This window comes from Conger conger, chromosome 6, assembly GCF_963514075.1.
Source record: "Conger conger chromosome 6, fConCon1.1, whole genome shotgun sequence".
Lineage (NCBI taxonomy): Eukaryota > Metazoa > Chordata > Actinopteri > Anguilliformes > Congridae > Conger > Conger conger.
The window spans coordinates 39,794,264-39,813,248 of NC_083765.1; the positions used below are offsets into that span (position 1 = coordinate 39,794,264).

Consider the following 18,985-nt stretch of genomic DNA (forward strand, 5'->3'; position numbering starts at 1 on the left):
AGGAGAACGAGCAAGATGTGTTTAGAGAGTGGGCTCTTATTTTTCTGTTCAGAACATTTTTGGAACTGTAGGATGTGTAAAAAAAACTTTGAGTCTTGGACGTTACTGTCGATTCTGAATCGTGATTGGGCAGGTTTCAGTGTTGGCGAGTGTGTCCCATTGGAGCCGAGATGCACCCGTCTATTTATAAACCCTGGATTTTTATCAGTTCCTCTTCCAGTTCCACAGCCTTCCCATGCAGTATGCCGAAGAGAGGGATTCTGGGTAATTTCAGTCTTGACTGGCTAGTGTCACGAAGAGGCAAATTTTTTAATATTTCGCATTTTCTGTCAACCCCTCAGACATTCGGCTCCTGAGAGTTAACATTGAAAGGCGAATCATTACAATTTGATGCATTTTCTGAAACTTTATTAAGGGGCGTGACCAAGTGCATGAATATGGCAGTGGCCATTTTGTGCTGTGCAGTAATACATCCTGAAACTCCTGTTACCAACCAAAACAAATATGTAATTATTTTGGATTCAAACACTTTTCTATGCTTTACTAAGCTTGTCTGGTGTAAGGGAACATATTAAATACTACAAAAAGGACAAGCCCCACCTTCTGGTAATCTTGGTTGGCTCCATAGCAGCAGGCAAGATCAGTTGAGCACAGAAAAGTATTAACAGACCTACTGCATGTATTTGAGTCAGGTCCGTTACCAACCAGATAACTTCCTGTGGTTAAGAAACCGAGTGGGCCAGAAGAGTACAGGGGTTGAGGAACTGTCGCGTGTCGAGGGATGCAGATGAAGATGAAGATGAAATGACCGTGACCTCAAACAACACACAACCTGTACCTCAGAAGGGCATATCAGCCTGGGCTGGGTTTGGGGCTCAGGCTTTTATTCCTCCTTCCCCCCTCGTTCTCTCTATCTCTTTCCCCTTTCTTTCTCTCTATCTCTGAGGGAGAAAAGGGTTAACCACAGGCTGGAAGCATGCTCTGGTTATAAGGGGAGGGTGTGTGTGTGGAGGGAGGGGGTGGGGTATTGGCAAGAGAAACGACCATGGCACCTTTGTCTCATAATTAACTGGATGGGTAGGTGGGAGGCATGGTGGGGGGGAGGGGGTTGCGTTGGAGGAGGGGCGAAGGGGGGTTGGGGTTGAAAAGGGCAGAATCTCACTGACGTCCTGCAAAAGGTCTGTCTGTCTGTCTGGCCTGCCTGTATAGTGTTTGGTTGAACCCCTACGCCCCCCTGACTGCCAGTCATTCCCACACAGTGCTGGTAGTGCCCCACACCCCCACTCCAGCTGCCCGCTGTTTCATTCACAACTAAAAAAACACGCCTCATTTCGACTTTGTCCCCCCCCCGCCCCTTAACTACTTGTGAAGAGTTAATGCACTTTTGGGGTGGGATTCAGGATCTGTGTGTCACCTCATTAGCGGTCCTCCTGGGCGGGGGGGGGGGGGGGGGGGGGTTATTGGTTCCCTCTGCCCTCCTTGAATGCAGGGAGGGGCCCCGAATGCGTAATTAACCCTGCGCTCCCCGGATGTCTCTCTGAGAGCGGAGCTCCTCATTCCGCCCGCGAGATGCACAGAGCTTTCAGACCAATAGCAAAATGGCGCCTCTTTCGGTCCAATAAGACAGTGACAACCCATGGCATTTATTTATTGATTTTTTTACATTGTCCTGCCATTTGCCTCATTTTGAATTTACCGTTGGCAAGAATTTGCTTAGATTCTTGTGAGGTCATTTTAATAATAATAATTCATACTGCGCACAATCACACAGACACACACAGTATACACTGTTTGCATACAGATGATGACGATTGTATTTATATTGAAAAGGATATGAAATGGAGACCCTTTCCTGGGGATGCACTTCCAGCTGTGCTGGCTCATTTGGTGAGCCATGTTGGGTGTCACGCTTTGGCAGACAAGCGCTAAATAGCCCACACATGTAATACACTGAGCAGATGGTCTCTCTACACTGTGTGTGTTTGCATGTGTGTGTACGTGTGTGTGTGTGTGTGTGCACTCTCGCATTCCTGTGTGTGTCTGCACATACCTGTGTGTGTGTCTGTGTGTGAGACAGTGCTAAAGTTACTGATCCTGTGTTCTTCAGTTGGGGGGTTGGCATTGTGCGTAACCGTGGCAATGCCACTAGGCTGAATGAGAAGCCTGTTTTTTCGGCGCAGTAAAGCAGTGTGCTTCCCAGAGGGTGGGTGGTGAGGAGGAGACGGCAGTGTTGAGTAACCCTCACTGTACAAAGAGCCGGCCCGCCATGTGCCCTCTGTACGCTTGTCACAACGGGCCCAGAGTCAGGGAGAGTCTGCCAACGCTACGACCAAACATCAAACGAGCAGCGCTACTGTGCATTACACACACCACCATTGTCATAGAGTTAGGGAGCGTCTGCCGATGCACGAGCAGCGCTACTGTGCATTACACACACCGCCATTGTCATAGAGTTAGGGAGCGTCTGCCGATGCACGAGCAGCGCTACTGTGCATTACACACATTACGGCGCAGCATTGTCACAGATGCAGTACTTACACAAGTGGGGAACATCTCTTTTTGTCAACCTTCCAAATGCTGTGTGTATGTGTGTGTGTGCGCGCAGTCAGGAGTATCAGCCACTGATGGCTAATTGAGCACTGCGATGTCTTTTGTGCAGTGTAACATTGCAGAATTTTTAAAAGCAGTACTTCACAACCTATTTTAATGGATATCGGTACCATAGAATTCCATCATGTGGAAAGCACCATAGAATGGCCCATTCCTTCTTTTGTGTTTATTTGACCTTGAGACTCTGGGTGAAGCTGCTCATTGGCACTGCTGGGGCAGCATGCTGCTAGGCATTGTAGGGGAATAGGATACAATCCCCTCTGTGTACACATCACACTTCCTCATCACCTCTTGTTTGGGCTACCTCTGCGTGATAAGGGGAGTTGTTTTGTCAACACAGAGAGAGAGAGAGAGAGATAATTTGAGGAGAGCGTAATTGAGAGCATTGTCGGTATAATAGTTTGTGTTCATTTTTTGTTTTGTTTGTTTTTATATGTAAATTCTTTGTCAACATGCATGTATGTTTGTCATGCTGATAACGTGAACTTAATTTAACTGAGAGAGAGAACCTGAAATCAAATATTTACGCAGACACAGCTGAACTGTTAAAGCATTGCCTTGTATATACCATGCGTAGGGTCCATCTAAGATGGCTGCCAAGCTGCGTGTGCAATGTTGATAGTGCGTGCTTGTGCGTTTTCACTGTGTTATCCTTTACCCATTGGGGAATAAGTTGTGTGTGGCTGCATCTGTGTGTGTGTGTGTGTGTGTGTGTAAGCATGTAAAGATGCTCTGCTTCTACACTGCAAGGTACACTTGCACCAAATATATAAAATAATTACTAGGGACACACTGGTGAGTGAAGTCTTTTTCTAGTCCCTCACTCTTTCTCTGAAGAGAAGAAAGTTCTGTCTTTTTATGAAACCGTGGTGTTTGGCTGTTTTAGATGTGAAAGGCCTCTCTTTCTCTCTTTCTCTCTGGTTTTGTCCCAGAATGTACCTGCAGACTCGCACACTGCAGGCGGTGTCTGTCCAATTAGCAGTTTTGTGGGGTTTACCTGGATTAGGATTAGGGGGGCCCCATTGGGGGGGGTTGGCTTTACTTTCATCTTCTGATGAGGTCACTCCTGCCCTTGGCCCCTTTGACCCCTCAGACAGTCTGCCCTCCCCCAACTGCCCTTTGTTGGGGATTGGGGGTGTGGAACCAGTAAGTGAGCAGATTACCCCTGAGAAAGTCACTCTCTACAAAAATCTGTGTCTCTCATATTTCATTTTCCTCTGCAACACATCTTTTCCAAAAATATTTTTGTTCTAAAAATCTGTTCTCTATTTTGGACAGTTCATGAACATGAAATGTATTTTCCAAATATTTCCAAAAAGCTATCTTTTGCTTTTGCTCTCTTTCACCCACAATCTTTCTCTCCCCCTCTCTGCCTCTCTCCCTCACTCTCTCTCTCTCTACCTCTCTCCCTCTCTCTCCCTCTCTCCCTCTCTCTCTCTCTCTCTCTCTCTCTCTCTCTCTCTCTCTCTCCCTCTGCCTGTTCATGTCCCTTGCCCTCCTGCTTAAGCAGTAACCTCCCACACTGTAACAGTGTCACATTAGGACGTTGACCTAGTTGCCTGATGTGGCCTTTCGAGGAAACTAGCTCATTATGGCTTATATAATCTCCCCAGGTCTTCACCCTCACCTTTGCTCGTCTTTAACGTTCAGCATGGGCTGAGATATTGCTGTCACTCCCATCTCACTGCCACTGCCGGTAAAAGATTAATCTGTGCCGTTTCAAAAGTACGCAGTTTATTCTGACTGTTGACCTTGGATAATTACCTTTGACTTTTTGCTTGTGTGTGGGCGTGCAGAACTGTTATTTGGCCAGTTGAGATTGCTGAGCAACATGAGCTTACAAAGAGTATTTTTTTTGTTGCTAGCAAATCTATTTCAGTTGACGACATGGAATCCCGAATGAAAAAAAGATGGCTGTAGTTTTCACACACTCCTCAGAATCTCGTCTTCTGGTCTGTGTGCATTTTAGGGGGGATGGGGAGAGCTTTGGGGGTTAATATATACTGTGGAATACAGGTGCTTGTTGCCTGAATTGGCTCACTTTGCTTTAGAAGAGGCCTTGTGGGAAATGTAGTATTCCTGTGGGAAATGTAGTTTCCCGTCAGTACTCTGCCAGCCCCTAGGTGCTGCAGCAAAGAGCTGATAAACTTACAGCCTCTCTCTCCCGCACTCCCCCAATGGGCTGGAGGCAGTTCTCCTGCACAACCTCCCTCTCTATGACTCTCATTCTCTTTCTCTCTATATATATCTCTCCATCTCGCTCTCCAGCTCTCGCTCATTCTCTCTATCTCTCTATCTCCATCTCTATCTCGCGCTCCAGCCCTCGCTCGCTCTCTCTATCTCTCTATCTCCATCTCTATCTCAATTTCGCTCTCTAGCTCTCTCTCTCTGCTAGTGCTTCACTCCATCAAACTCTCAGTTCATGAAATTAATTGAAAATCAATTCACAAGATGAAAAAAGGCCATAATGTGCCGATTTTATTAGATATTTTTTGGGTTCATGTTGACAGAGCTGGCACTCAAAAAAGCCTTATATTTTAGTGGGCCTGGAACTGTGGGGTTAAGTTTACTGGGGATTGGATCAATCTTTACTAATCAGATCAGACGCTGCTAACATGTATCACCGCATAGTCGTAGAGCAGACGCTGTTCTCCTGAGCGAGGAATGGAATAGATTACTTACCTGTGTTGGGCTAAAATGGACACCTTACTGTACCTGTGCTGAGCCAAAATGGAGACCTTACTGTACCTGTTTTCAGCCAAAATGGAGACCGTACCCAAATCGAGACTTGATGAAGCAACAGTAATGTACAGTTCAGAACTCATTTGAAGCGGAACGGGAATATAGGATTGCTGTGTCAATCAGTGTGTCTGAAGCTCAGCTAACAGGCCAGGGGAGCGGGGAGTCTGGCCCTTCCCTTGTTCAGCTTAGTAGACAGTACCTGTGCTGACCTCTGCCTAGGATGGGACTAGTCCCTTTCCTGGTGTGTCTGTCGGTCGGTCAGTCAGTATCGACCAGTCAGTCGGTATCAATATGTCAGTCAGTCAGTCAGTGAAATGGTAATGGTTCTCTGCTGTACTGTGTGACACTGTGTAAACCGGTAGTTTAACTTTGGGGGGGGGGTGTGCCAGCTGGTCTTTTGTTGGGGCCGCCTGTTCATCACAATGAGACAGTGAGCTGATTGAGTGCTGAGGGGGGGTGGGGGGTTTGGAGGACCCCTCTCCCAGGCCCTCCTGCCCCCTCCTGGGGTGTGAAGGCACGAGGGGCGTGGAACCAGACTGATAAATACCCCCCCACCCCCCAGAGTTACCCATCTTTAGCTGTCACTCCACACACACACACACACACACACACACACACACACATTCACACACATCAGTGTTGAACCTGGCCTTGCGTCTGGAGCAGGCACGGGGCATCGCCGGGGCGTTACAGGGAGCTCACAGCTCATCTGCAGAGTGTGTCGCTGCGGAGGTCAGACAAGCTTCTTCACACCCTGCGGAGGAATCTGTGCTTTATCTGGAGAGTTCATCCAGAGCTCTTCAAGCCTTAGCGTTAGCCTGCATCCTTAAGGCCTGTTCTCAATGGGAAAGGTCTCTAATGCTCTCTCTCTCCCTCTCCCCTTTTCTTTCTTTCTCTCTCCCTCTCTCCCTCCCTCCTTCTCTCTCTCCTTTTCCTATATCTTTCTTTCACTGTCTCTCACTGTCTATCCCCCTCTCTCTCTCTCTTTCCTTCTTTCCCTTTCTCTCGCTCTTTTTCTCTTTCTTTCTCTCTTCTCTCACCCTCTTCTTCCCTCTTTCTCTGTCTGTCTCTCTCACTCTGGGGGAATATGAGGTTGGGGTCATTTCAGTTTCAGTTCAGTGATTCAGGATTTGAAGTGAAACTCAGTTAATAGTTGGAAAAAGGCTCATAGAACATGAGGGGCGTTTTTTCTCCAGTTGAATTGAATTTCAACTCATTTCCTAAATTGAATTGGAACTGACCCCCCCCCCCAAAAGAACTGCGGGGAGTTTTATGAAAGTCAAACTTCTCGCCATGGAAACGGCACGGGGAAAGTTAAAGAAGGCGGGAAAAGTGTTACAGGGGAGATGAAGGAGGGGCTGGTGGGGTTTAAATGCTGTGGAGGATGTTTGTCCTCCTCCTCCCGTTCATCGCGAAACGTATGCCCCCCCTCCCCCCCCATCTCATTGTTGAGTCCTGGCCAAGAACATTCCGTTTTGCTGCTCCGCCGTTTTAATGGTCAGTTTTGGAGGGAAGAGAAAATAAATCCCACCGTTCTTCTTTTTTTTATTCCCCTCCCCCCTCCCCGCCATTAAGTTGTGAAAACGGAGCTTGTGAGAGGCTTTATAAAAATACCAGAGTGCGCTTGTGTGCTGAGAGGGGCTAAACCAGAGCGGGGCCAGAAGTCGCTCTCTTCTGTCGATTCGCTGCAAAAACCTGCAAATAACATGTATTTTAGTCTTATATCCAGACTTAAAATCTTATTTATTTAACTTTTTTGCAAAATAAGAAAATATATGCCAGTTAAGTAAGACAGACTTATTAAAGATGGACTTTTATTTGACTGATTTCAAGATTTGCCGATGGAATAAGAACATTTCACACATTTCAAACATCGACTTAAAACAAGCAAATATTTTCTACTTGAGAGAAAAATAGGATCTTAAGTCTTATGGCAAGACTTAACCACTTCATAAGACACATCTTCGAGAGCACATCTGCTCAAACTTCTGTGAATAACCGTGTGATTGTTCAGAGCTCTCCTGCTAAACCATGTTCTCTTTCCCAAAGTGGCTAAGCTAATTTGGGGTGCCTGTGTATGGTGCTCTTCTGTGTTCTACATTTGCACTAAGCGCAGTGCTGCAGTCTGGGGTTTAAGGTTTAGAGTTTAAATCAAAGTGGAGCTTTCTGCTGTCAGGGCTGTGTCTCTGCGGTAGTGGGGAAGCTTACCTTCCTGTCTGTAAGGGAAGTCAGGTGAAATATTGAGGCCAAACGCCGGTTGCTGAAATGGTGAAATTCCTCTCATATGTCCGCCTCTGCGGCAGCAGTTTTATGACTTTTCTGCTCGTTTCTGATCATATCTGGGACTCGTTTGAATACGGTTTCTGTGGATTTCACACACACACACACACACAAACACAGACACACACACATGCATGCATATACACATACTGACACATGCACACACAAACTTTCATACACAGCCACAGATGCACACAGACTGTACACACGTGCACACATGCACATACAGACAGGCATACACACGCACGCACACACACACACTTGTACATGTACACACAGGCGCACATACACACACACACTCATGCACACGCACACATTCACATACACAACACTATTTGTAATAGAATCACAGGTGGTTTCCCCCACTGTATCAACTGTCCACAGACTTTGGACTGGAAGTAATAACTCTAAAAAACCCAAATGTTCCTGAACATTTTCTCACTGCTGGCTGAACATGCCCCCCCCACCCCAGGCTAGCCGGAAAGCCCTCCTGAGGAACACAGGCAGCTCTGTGGTTTAATTTCGTGTTGCCGGGGAGGTCAAATGAAAGGGGTTAACAGAGAGCCGGAAAGAAAGCGTGGAGCTCAAAGCCGCTCTCTCCTCTAATCCCTCTTCTCTTCTCTTCCCTTCCCTTCTTTTCTCCTCCTTTTCTTTTTCAGAGGCGCAGCAGTCAGGAAGTCCCAGCAACAATGAGGCTGGAAAGAGTCCTCCAGGTGTGTGTAAGTGGCCTTCTTTCAGCGCAGACCCCCGGACCACCCCCCAGGGCCGGCAGGCTGGGGAGGGGAGGGGAGGGGAGGGGAGGGGAGTCTGGGGGCTATGGGCGGGCTATGGGCGGGCTCCATTATGCTGTGGTCAGAAGGATTCTCTCAGACACTTTCCGTTCTCCCGTCAACCTGCCTAATAAAAACCCTGCATGGAAGCCCCCTCCTGGGGTCACTTAAGGGGAAACTCAAAAACCTGCAAATCCCCCAAGCCTCCATACTCCCCAAACCCCCAAAACCCCAATCCCCCAAGCCTCCAAACTCTCCAAACCCCCAATCCCCCAAGCCTCCAAACTCCCCAAAACCCCAATACCCCAATCCCCCAAGCCTCCAAACTCTCCAAACCCCCAATACCCCAAGCCTCCAGACTCCCCAAACCCCCAAAACCCCAAGCCTCCAATCTCCCCAAAACCCCAATCACCCAATCCCTCAGGCCTCCAAACTCCCCAAACCCCCAGTCTGCAGAATGGTTAAAGTTTAGCCGCAGTGACGCAGAGGGAAAGAGTCCGGAAAGAGACGGGATTATTCCTTGATGGGATTACTGGGGCCAGGCAGGGATAGCCCTGGGCCTGGCAGAGTTCACCTCACTGTGAGGTCAGACAGTGATTAGTTTAGTTGGGTTTTTGTGTTTAAACTTCACTGGCTGACACCTGCTCTGCATGCTGTGTGTGAGCTACTGAAACACAAATTCAGGGCTCATCAAAGTCCAGAATACACTGAATAAAGTAAAGTACTGAATAAAGTGAAGTTTCTGAAGTCCCCCATTTAATGGGCTGGGTTATGTGATGAGGAGGAAAGTGGCTAAGGTGCATGACTGGGACCCGGAAGGTTGGCGGTTCAAGCCCCTGTGTAGCCACAATAAGATCAGTGCAGCTGTTGGGCTCTTGAGCAAGGCCCTTAACCTCGCATTGCTCCAGGGGGATTGTCCCCTGCCTAGTCTAATCAACTGTGAGTCACTTCAGATAAAAGTGTCTGCTAAATAACAAATGATTATGGGTGACTGGGCTGACAGCGGTTGTTCCGTTCTCACCTCTCTGTTCTCCTGCTCCCCCCCTCCTCAGGTTACCTGGAGGACAGCTTCATCAAATCCGGAGTCTTCAGCGTGTCTGAACTGGTGCGGGTGTCTCGAAGTAAGCGCCGTTTCTCCTCCCAGCATGCATTTCTTCAGGGGAAGGGGCGGGGCCTTCAGTCTGTCAGTGCCGGCCTCATTGGTCACCTGACCCTGACCTGGAGAGAGGGAGCGAATGGGAGATGTGTCTGAAATGGCACTCTGGTGTCCCTCAAAGGGACTTTCTTCACCTTACAACTGAGACGGGTGCGTGGGGGTTGGACCCAAAATGCACGACTCAGAAACAATAGTAAAATAAAGTCCCGTAGGGGCTTTATTCGGGACGAGTCCCAGGTGCGTAGTCAACACAAGCAAAGTCCATACACGAAGATCCAGCCAAACAAATACAAAACAAACAAAAAGCACGGTGCCGAGGGAAGAGGCAATCTCGTAGTCGGTAGGCGTGCAGGGAGGTCCGGTAGCAGGAGAGCTGTCAGCGGGGCAGATGAACAGGTGGACGGCAGGCAGAGGCGTAGTCGTGGGCGAAGCGGGAGTCGAAACCATGAAACAATCAGCGGGGCAAAAGTACAAAAACGGTAGGCGGGGACGTAGTCAAAAAACAAACGATGGTCACAAAACAGAAATCAATAATCAATAGTCGGTAACGGGCTTGGATCGTAACGTGTAATCAAAACAGTAAATGCTCAAGAGTTGCGTGGAAAACAGAGGCAGACAATTTCGCAGTGAACAGTAGCGCGACTGGGCTATAAATGCAGGTGTAGACAGGTGTAGACAATTAGTTAGAGCGTAGCAAGGAAATGGAAAACAGGTGCGATGGATGACAAGTTTAACAAGGAGATTAGTAATCGTTAGTAATAAACCTATCCTGCCCTAGCATTAGTAAATTAGTAAATGACATGCACGAGAAACGTAAGGTAACATGAACACATGATTAGTTTGTTAGTCTCTACCCAATCCTGATCTAGCGTTAGTAGTTTTAGTAAATAGACAAATGGAAACACTTAGGGGAGTGAATGACAGAACGAGAGAGAGAGAGAGAGAGAGAGAAAAGGCGGAACGCAAGGTTTGCGGAAAAACATGTAAAAGTGTATGCATAACAACGACCAGTTAACGTAACAATAAACATGCATCAAAACATAACACAAAGCGAAACTAAGACGATAATCACTCAACATAACCAGGTAATAAAATCGAACGAAAACATAACTAGACATGACAAGAAAATAAATCGTAACGAGACATAACTAAACATGACAAGAAAATAAATCGTAACGAAACATAACTAAACAACATGACGAACCTAGACAACATAATACATGATAAGACACTACGTGACTAAGACAACATAAATAAACATAAATCAACATAAAACATGGCGAGACAGACCTGAAACGTGACAACAGCAGTGTATTTCCAGGGATTTATTTGGATACCTCTTAGTCGAGATCACCTTTTAAATGTGCAGGTGTTATTAGTTTATAGGCCATCGGCACCAAGAACTGTAACTAGAACCATAAGGATGTGAGCATCCACACTGATGAGCGATAACGTTCTGTCTCTCGGCTATGTCATCTGCCATTTTTTGACGTGAAGCCCTGTGTATTGGGATGAATTTTGATTGTCAGTATTTTATCGTTCATGCAGCTGGAAAAAATCATTCTGAAAATTATCCCTATGATATTGTCATTATAGGTGTGGTGTTACTCCACTTGAGTTAGAACAGTTTTTAAAATGACATATTTATAGTTATTGTTATTGGTGTGGATGGGCCTTTAGTCTTAAAAAAACACATAAAGGCTATTCTCCATTTGCCAGATGTGTGTGCGTAATGCACACGTGCTGTCCTGTTGAAAGATTAAAAGGTTTGTCTTGTGCAGACGGCCAACATCTGCGTGTGACCTGGAGCATGTCCACAGAGCTGTTGCCATGACATTTGTTAAGCCATGACACGCACAGTAAAGTAAAGTGTGGACCCTTAACTTGCATTGTCTTGCTTTGATTGGATGGAATTCATGGGATGAAAGTTTTTAGAATTAGCATATTGCATACTTATTGGGGGAAGACTTGGAACCCTGTAGTATGACATCACAGTAGCAAAGTTGTTCATTTACATTTTGGCATTTAGCCTTTTATCCACTTAGATGACACTTTTATGTACAGTGATTTTATAGAGCTGTATATTTTACTGTAGAAGTCAGTATCTTGCTCAAGGGTATGATTCTTGCGGGGATTCAAACCAGCAAACTTTGAGCTGGTTCCCTACCTGTTTTGACCTGCATTGTATAGTATGCACAAACAACCTAAATGAGTCGGGCCACAGAGATTATTAACACTCGCGCTAGGATGTCCCACAGCTCATGGCTGGGTGTGTCTCTGAGAAGGTCTAACCCGAGAGAGAGGTCAGATCAGTGATGTGTTCAAATTTGCATTCACCCCAGTGTTTCCCCCTAAGGCAAACACTGCTTTCCATACAAGCCAAACACAAATCTTCTGCTCAAACATCATTTCATGGTGAGATGCGCGTGGCTTGATCAGTCCCAGCCCCCAGCGTTCAGGTCTGCTGCCTCTCTTTGTTCAAATCTATAAAGGATCTCAGAGTAGGAGGGCTGACCTAGGATCAGGGGCTTATGTCACCTCCTCGTTTCCTTTCCTTACCTCCTTTCGTCCTTCCTAGCTCCACCCATTCGGGAAGGCAAGGAAAGGAAATGAGGAAAGGAATGGATGGAAGAATTGAGAAAAATTGGCACGTTGGCATTTGGAGTGTCCTTGCCCCTTCCAACGTCACTTGGAAGCCATGCCAGTTACAGACATGGTAGATGGGGAGATGTGGAACCACAGGGTGATCATTCATATGGCACACATTCTGAAAAACTACTTCCGCAAAGGATGCAACCATGTTTCCTGGCTCAAGAATTTTTTGGGATCCTCCTAAGTTCCTTGCTCTTAGCTCCTTCAAGGAGAATTTAAGGGGTTGGAGTGTCCTTCAAGCTTGTGGACCTCAGTAGATTTCTGGGTCAGTCAAGGAAGGAGGAGACGGGGAAGTATAAAATAAGCGGTTGGAATGAGCCTCAGGTTTCCCTTGTCTACACCCTACCCTTATTCCTTATGAGCTGAAAGGATAAAACTGCTCCTAGATCAGTAAATGTGTCCATAGAAGTGTCTCACAGTGGAAGCGCTCATTCAGAACGCCATTTCCTCTGCCCATACTCCAGGGATTAGCAACTCACGGTCCTTGAGGGCTGAGAACTGGAGGTTTCTGGTGTGAAGTTTGGCCAATAAATAGCACTAATTGCCTGGGAGAAAAGAAAACCAGGGCAGGGTTTGGATTTAGCAGGCCAGAGTTGATGATCATTATGAGCTTAACAGCTGATCCTAGACCAGCACTCCTGTTTTCGCATACTTTATGAATGCAGACACAAGTCTAAAGTTTGAAATTCAGCAGGTAGGAAGGTGACGTGTGTTCCTCTGGGTGTGTGCAGATTTCCTGGTTGACTTTTCTGGGACTGCTGCAGCAGGAGTAAGCTCTAGATTTGGGGTTTGCGGGTGCAGGTAGATGGGTTTTGAGGTGCAGCGCGGATTTAAACCTGAGCTGCTTTGGTATATACCCAGCTGTGTTCACAGATAAGCCAAAATATGGGCCCTGTTAGTCATCCTGGGTATGGCCGTCTGCCAAGCTTATAATTCTGTGAATAAATAACGAAATTATATTGTGGGTTGGCTTTAATTTACCCTTCCTTTTTTCCAGTTGTGACTGTAATACAGTGTTACTGAGTATGGTTTCAATTTAGCAATTTTTGTTGGACGATAAATTGCATTGCATTGTACTGCTGGTTTAACTTAATATTTAATGTGTGCGTGTGTGTTCGTGTCTGTGCGTGTGTCCACAGCACCCATCACCCAGGGAGCTGGGGTGAACTTCTCCATGGCAGACATGCCCAGCCAGCCATACTACCACGACCTGAACTCCAGCGTGGGTCTTCACCGGTCCCTCTCGTCTCCCCCCGGCAGGTCAGTACCCCGCCCACAAGGCCCCCCTGGAGAGCCACAGGGTCTGCTGGGGTCCCCAGCCCTGTTCCTGGAGAGCCACAGGGTCTGCTGGGGTCCCCAGCCCTGTTCCTGGAGAGCCACAGGGTCTGCTGGGGTCCCCAGCCCTGGTCCTGGAGAGCCACAGGGTCTGCCGGGGTCCCCAGCCCTGGTCCTGGAGAGCCGCAGGGTGTGCTGGGGTCCTCACTCCTGGTCCTGGAGATCCACAGGGTCTGCTGGGGTCCTCAGCCCTGGTCCTGGAGAGCCACAGGGTGTGCTGGGGTCTCTAACCCTGGTTGTGGCGAGCTGCAGGGTCTACTGGTTTCCACTGTTACAATGCAAATCGGTCACAGTAGTTTTTGAATCAACACCAAGTTATAACAGCCGAGATTATTAGCCCCCAGCAGTATAGATTACCCACAGCAGCTGATGAAATTTAATAAGTATTTTTTCTGTTGTTGTCAGGCTCTTAGTGTGTGCTGCAGAGCTTGTGGTCATTGTCAACCCAACTGTCCCAGGAAATGGATTAAAATTCAGTACATCAGTTGGAAAATGCAACATGATGGCCATTTTCTCTTGCTGTTTCTTGTTTGTGTTTGTGTTTGTATTTGTGTTCCTGAGCCTTTCTCTCTCCATCTGTTCCTGCCCCTCCCTTTAGCAAGCGGCCCAAGACCATCGCCATTGAGGACAACATGGAGACCAGCCCCTCAGGAGACTTCTACTCCTCTCCCAACTCCCCGGCCAGCAGGAACTGGCATGAGCGAGACCAAGGTGTGTGTGTATGAGAGTGTGTGTGAGAAAGCGCAAGTGTGTGAGCGTGTGTGTGCGAGCGTGTGTGTGTGAGAGTGTGTGTGTGTGAGCGTGAGCGTGTGTGTGAGATCGTGAGCATGTGTGTGTGAGCGTGGGGGTATCAGTGCAAGTGTCAGTATGAGAGTGATTCCAGCAGGACCCAACTATCATATGAATACTGAATACATATCTAAAATACTTCATGGGAAATATAAAAATGGAATGAAAGGATAGTGTAGCATTAAGTGTGGTTAGGTTCTTTCCAGAGAATTTGGAAACCCCACCCCCCTCAGGAATTAGGCGTGGTTACAGAATACACCTGCGGCAAAAATAATTCAACCCTTACCTAGGGTGACCAGACCCCCCGTACTTCAGCCCCTTTTATCTGTCCAGACTTATTCTGATAAATCCCAATTTTCATCTTATTTTGGTTGTGCCATATTTCAATGAGTTTTCTGACTGTAACTGCCACTATTGTAGCTTCTCATTGCATTATGTCCAGAGTATCCGGGAAATCTGGTCACCCTACCCATCCCCTTTAGACACCAGCAAGCTTCCTGCAGATTAGTGACAAATTTCAAATTAAATGCCTGTTTTCACTGATATTAAGATCAAAATTCTTAATGTTATAAGAATAGTGCTGGTTTGGTGAGATGTGTCTGGTGAGCAGTGCAGTTCGTAGAGCAGCCATCTTGTCTTGTCAAATCCGTCTCTGTCTATACCCCCTCTGTGTTTCTCGTCTGAATAACATCATAAAATACATAAGGAGGGCAGACTGCCCATGAGAAAATAATAGTGTTTTGGTTTAGTAACACATTTGAACATTCAATAGGACATGACAGGAGTGTTTCTTCAAATGTTATCATTATCCAAATATTTAAAGTACTTTGAGCTTATACAGTATGTGACCCAGGTCTGGTCCTAAAACACCTACTGCTCTTACCAGAACACGCAGAAAGGAGCTCATGAAGTTCAGTCCATCAGGAACCTGGCCTTAATTAAACTGGCGGTCTGAGTGGGGCTTTTTAAGCGCAGTAAAGTTGGCTTCTCCTGACTGCGTGGGAAGTGCTGATCCGCGTGCGATAATGTGCTCTCGGGGGCCACTCGTAAATGTCCGTTAAGACCCATCGCTCACCCCCTCCGCCCAAGGTGTCCTTGAGGGCTTCTGCTTCTAAGTGTGCCTGTGTTTCCTCCAAATAACCCCGTTCCTGCTATAGGCCATACTGCGTCATCAAAAAACAAGTCCACTATTCCATACATTACATTAGCACACAACCCAGTTCTTCAGAACTCAGTCTAGTTGGGTCTGTCCCATGGATAGGTGTGTGGTGTGTGCCCCACAGACAAGCGTGTGCCCCACAGACAGGTGTGTGGTGTGTGTCCCACAGACAGGTGTGTGTCCCACAGACAGACAGGTGTGTGGTGTGTGTTTCACAGACACGTGTGTCCCACAGACAGGTGTGTGTCCCACAGACAGGTGTGTGGTGTGTGTCCCACAGACAGGTGTGTGTCCCACAGACAGGTGTGTGGTGTGTGTCCCACAGACAGGTATGCTGTCCCACAGACAGACAGGTGTGTGGTGTGTGTTTCACAGACACGTGTGTCCCACAGACAGACAGGTGTGTGGTGTGTGTCTCACAGACAGGTGTGTGTCCCACAGACAGACAGGTGTGTCCCACAGACAGGTGTGCTGTCTCCCACAGACAGGTGTGTGGTGTGTGTCGCACAGACAGGTGTGTTTGAACCAGGCTTCCACAGCCACACGCCTCTCTCCTCACAGCTGGCCAGCCAGTTGGTGGGTCACATGACTGGGGTCCCTGGAGTGCGATCGCTGACAGGCTGCTCGGAGGTGGTTCCTCTGATGGTGGGTGTAGGGGGGGTATAGGGCAGCTGCAGCAGAAGTCTGGTCACAGTCTCGCTCGACACGACACAACCCAGCCACTTTTAATTAAGCCTCCACCAGCGAACGAGAAAGTGAACCTCTGCCTTTCACCCACAATGGGGGCCGGTGAGAATACCTGCCCCGGGGCATTACACGGAGAGAGGGGAGGGGGAGAGAGAGGGGGGGGAGGGTGGTACACACTGTTCCCACCCTGTCATTTTTTACTCCTTCTTAACAAGCGCTCAAGCGGTTCCCCACCCCCGCCCCCAAACCCCCACGACTCCCCAAAACTACTTACCCTGCTGACACAGCAGCCCGATGATGTCATCTTTAAATGCCGTGGGGTAGGGAAGGGGGGGTGGCGGTTTGGGGGTAGGAGAAAGGAGAGGCTGTTCCTGAGAACGTGTTTGTTTTGTTAAAGAAAATATTAGAGAGAAAATTGGAGAAATATTAGTTCCATATGAGGCCGTAGCAGGAAGCCTTGCCCCCCCGCCCCCCCCTTGCTGCTTTAGTGGGATGACGGACAGCTCAGCCAGCCCCTTAAAGCAGGATATCTGGCACTAAACGCACCAGCCTGATTCTGATTCCAACCTCTTCCTTTTCTCTTTCTGTAGCTCTCCCTCTCTTCTTGGAAGGTCGGGAGCTCTCGTACTGTTGGGGAATTGGTGCGGTGCTGTGCATTTTGCTTGGGAAACTGGGATAGCAAACAGCTGTTTGCAATGAAGAAATATGGGCTTTCTGGTTTCGGCCCTGCTGTGTTTCTGAAATATGTCTCCTTACTCCTTTCCTAGCCAAAATTCCACTTTAAATTCTAAAACACTTTCAGACACTAATCTTTTTTTCTTTGTGAGGCTGTGTAATTAATTGCACACTGTCCTGTAGAAGGAAGTATAGGTGTAAACATAACAGCATTAGCTGAGGCTGTTATTTGCTCTTTAATCGTATAACCGTCGATATTGCTAGTATCTCACGCAGTTTGCACTCAGCTGCTCTCGAAACAAAAACAGCTGGAAATTACCCTGATTGTCCCATAGTGGTATGAGTTCACATCACCTGCTGCTGCAGTGAGTGCAGTGTGTGTACAATATATGTGTGTGTGTGTACAGTGCGTGTGCAGTATGTGTGTATGTGCAGACAGTATGTCTGTGTACAGTATGTGTGTGCAATGTGTGTATGTGTGTGTGTGTGTGTGTGTGTGTGTACAGTGCGTGTGTGCAGTATGTGTATGTGCATACAGTGTGTGTGTACGTGTGTACAGTAGGTGTGTGTGTACAGTATGTGTACGTGCCGACCTCTGGAGGCTTTTTCTGTGTTCCGTGTGCCTCTGAGAGAGAGAGAGAGAGAGAGAGAGAGAGAGAGAGTGCTTTAGGTCTGTTTAAGGCTTGGGAGAGACACACACTCTTCCTCACACGCATCATTACCTCCTGCCAGTTTCTCTCTTTTTTCCCCTTTTTCTCCCCCCCTTCCCCCCGGGCAGACGGGCTTAATCTCCGGAGCGATCTGTAAGCAGATCTGCCCCCTCCGCCTAGCCGCAATATTAGGAGGATCATCCGCCCCTCTGTAGTATTAGCCCCCCCCATCGCCGGCATCTTCAGCTTCACTGTTCACCTGGACCTGGCAGGAGAGATGTCCCCTCAGCCGGGCAGAGCCCACCTTATTTGGGCATCCAAAGAGAATAAAGAATCACAGGGTTGCCATTTTGTGTGGGGTTTGGAGGAGAGGAGGTAAATTATCTCAAATCTGAGATCAGGGGTGTATATGACGAAGCAGGATTACAGAGTTAGCTGGATAAATTCACTGAATAAAACCCCAACAGCTGTTTTTACTTCAGTCCATGTTCCAGATTTGGGAGGATTCTGGGTTTTCTCAGTGCACTTGTCCGGCTAACTCCGTAATCCTGCAGTAACCCTACACTGCTTCACCCCGACGGTGCTGCAGGCTGTCGTACTCCACACCACTTGTGGTTGACTGACATGTTACCCACATGCAGTTGGAGACTTAGTGGAGCAGCGGCATGTTAGGAAGTGTTTGTAATGAGTTATTGAACCTTTACCCAGTGTGTGTGTGTGGGAGGGGGCCCTGGATGTTGGAGGTATGTGAAGGCCCTGGATGTTGACCTGGATGGTGTTTCTCTCTCTCTCCAGGTGATATGTCGTCCCCCACCATGAAGAAACAGGAAAAGCCTCTGTTCAGCCCCACCTCACCACAGGACTCCTCCCCCAGGATCACTGCGTTCCCCCACCACCACCCGGGCCTGGGGGGCCCCGGACACAGCGGTAAGGCCATGTACTGAGGGAGGGGAGGCACAGGGTGGGGGGACCCCATAGCCTGTAGCCTAGTGGCTAAGGTACATGACTGGGACCTAGTGTAGTCACTATAAGATCAGTGCAGCTGTAGGGCCATTAACCCCACTTTGCTCCAGGAGGATTGTCCCCTGCTTCTTATCCTCTCCCCAACTACCCCCCTACACTTACTATCCTGTAAATACCCCACGGTAAGTTCTTCTTACTCTGCCGTCTGAAGACGAAGTGAGAGGAGGTGTCGTGTTTCCAGGCAGAACCGTTCCCGGATCGATGCGGCGTTTGCGGTCAGGCGGGACGCGCGGTTTAGTCGATATCTCTGCGCCCGTCCTGCGCAGAGAGAGGCGGTGCTTCGGGAAGACGAAGGGCCGTGTTTATTGGCCCGTAAAAGCGCGTTATGACGTGTCTGATTTATTTCCCCCACTGAAACCGTTTCTCTGCGGCTGCGGTCGCTCCGGTCGCCGCAGTGCGGTCGGGTTTTCTGACCGCCCTCCACCCCCTGACTCACTCACGTTCATCGATCCGTTGT

The 18,985-nt window shown here is 48.1% G+C and overlaps 1 protein-coding gene and 1 long non-coding RNA gene across 7 annotated transcripts in view; both read left to right on the forward strand.

The window, feature by feature from the left end:
- The window catches only part of LOC133131171 (nuclear factor 1 B-type-like), a 93,078-nt gene that overhangs the window by 47,424 nt on the left and 26,669 nt on the right, over window positions 1-18,985 (forward strand). For 3 of the 6 annotated variants that reach the window (XM_061246372.1, XM_061246375.1, XM_061246377.1), the window contains 5 exons: window positions 8,292-8,351; window positions 9,455-9,523; window positions 13,350-13,470; window positions 14,144-14,256; window positions 18,301-18,432. In XM_061246372.1, the coding sequence (XP_061102356.1) occupies window positions 8,292-8,351; window positions 9,455-9,523; window positions 13,350-13,470; window positions 14,144-14,256; window positions 18,301-18,432 (495 nt within the window). The remainder of the gene's footprint in view (window positions 1-8,291; window positions 8,352-9,454; window positions 9,524-13,349; window positions 13,471-14,143; window positions 14,257-18,300; window positions 18,433-18,985) is intronic. The other 3 variants (XM_061246374.1, XM_061246373.1, XM_061246376.1) reach the window with 1 other exon arrangement.
- On the forward strand, window positions 14,289-16,261 carry LOC133131172 (uncharacterized). Its single transcript, XR_009708990.1, has 3 exons — window positions 14,289-15,732; window positions 15,843-15,874; window positions 15,943-16,261. It is a non-coding gene; the product is annotated as an uncharacterized LOC133131172 (long non-coding RNA).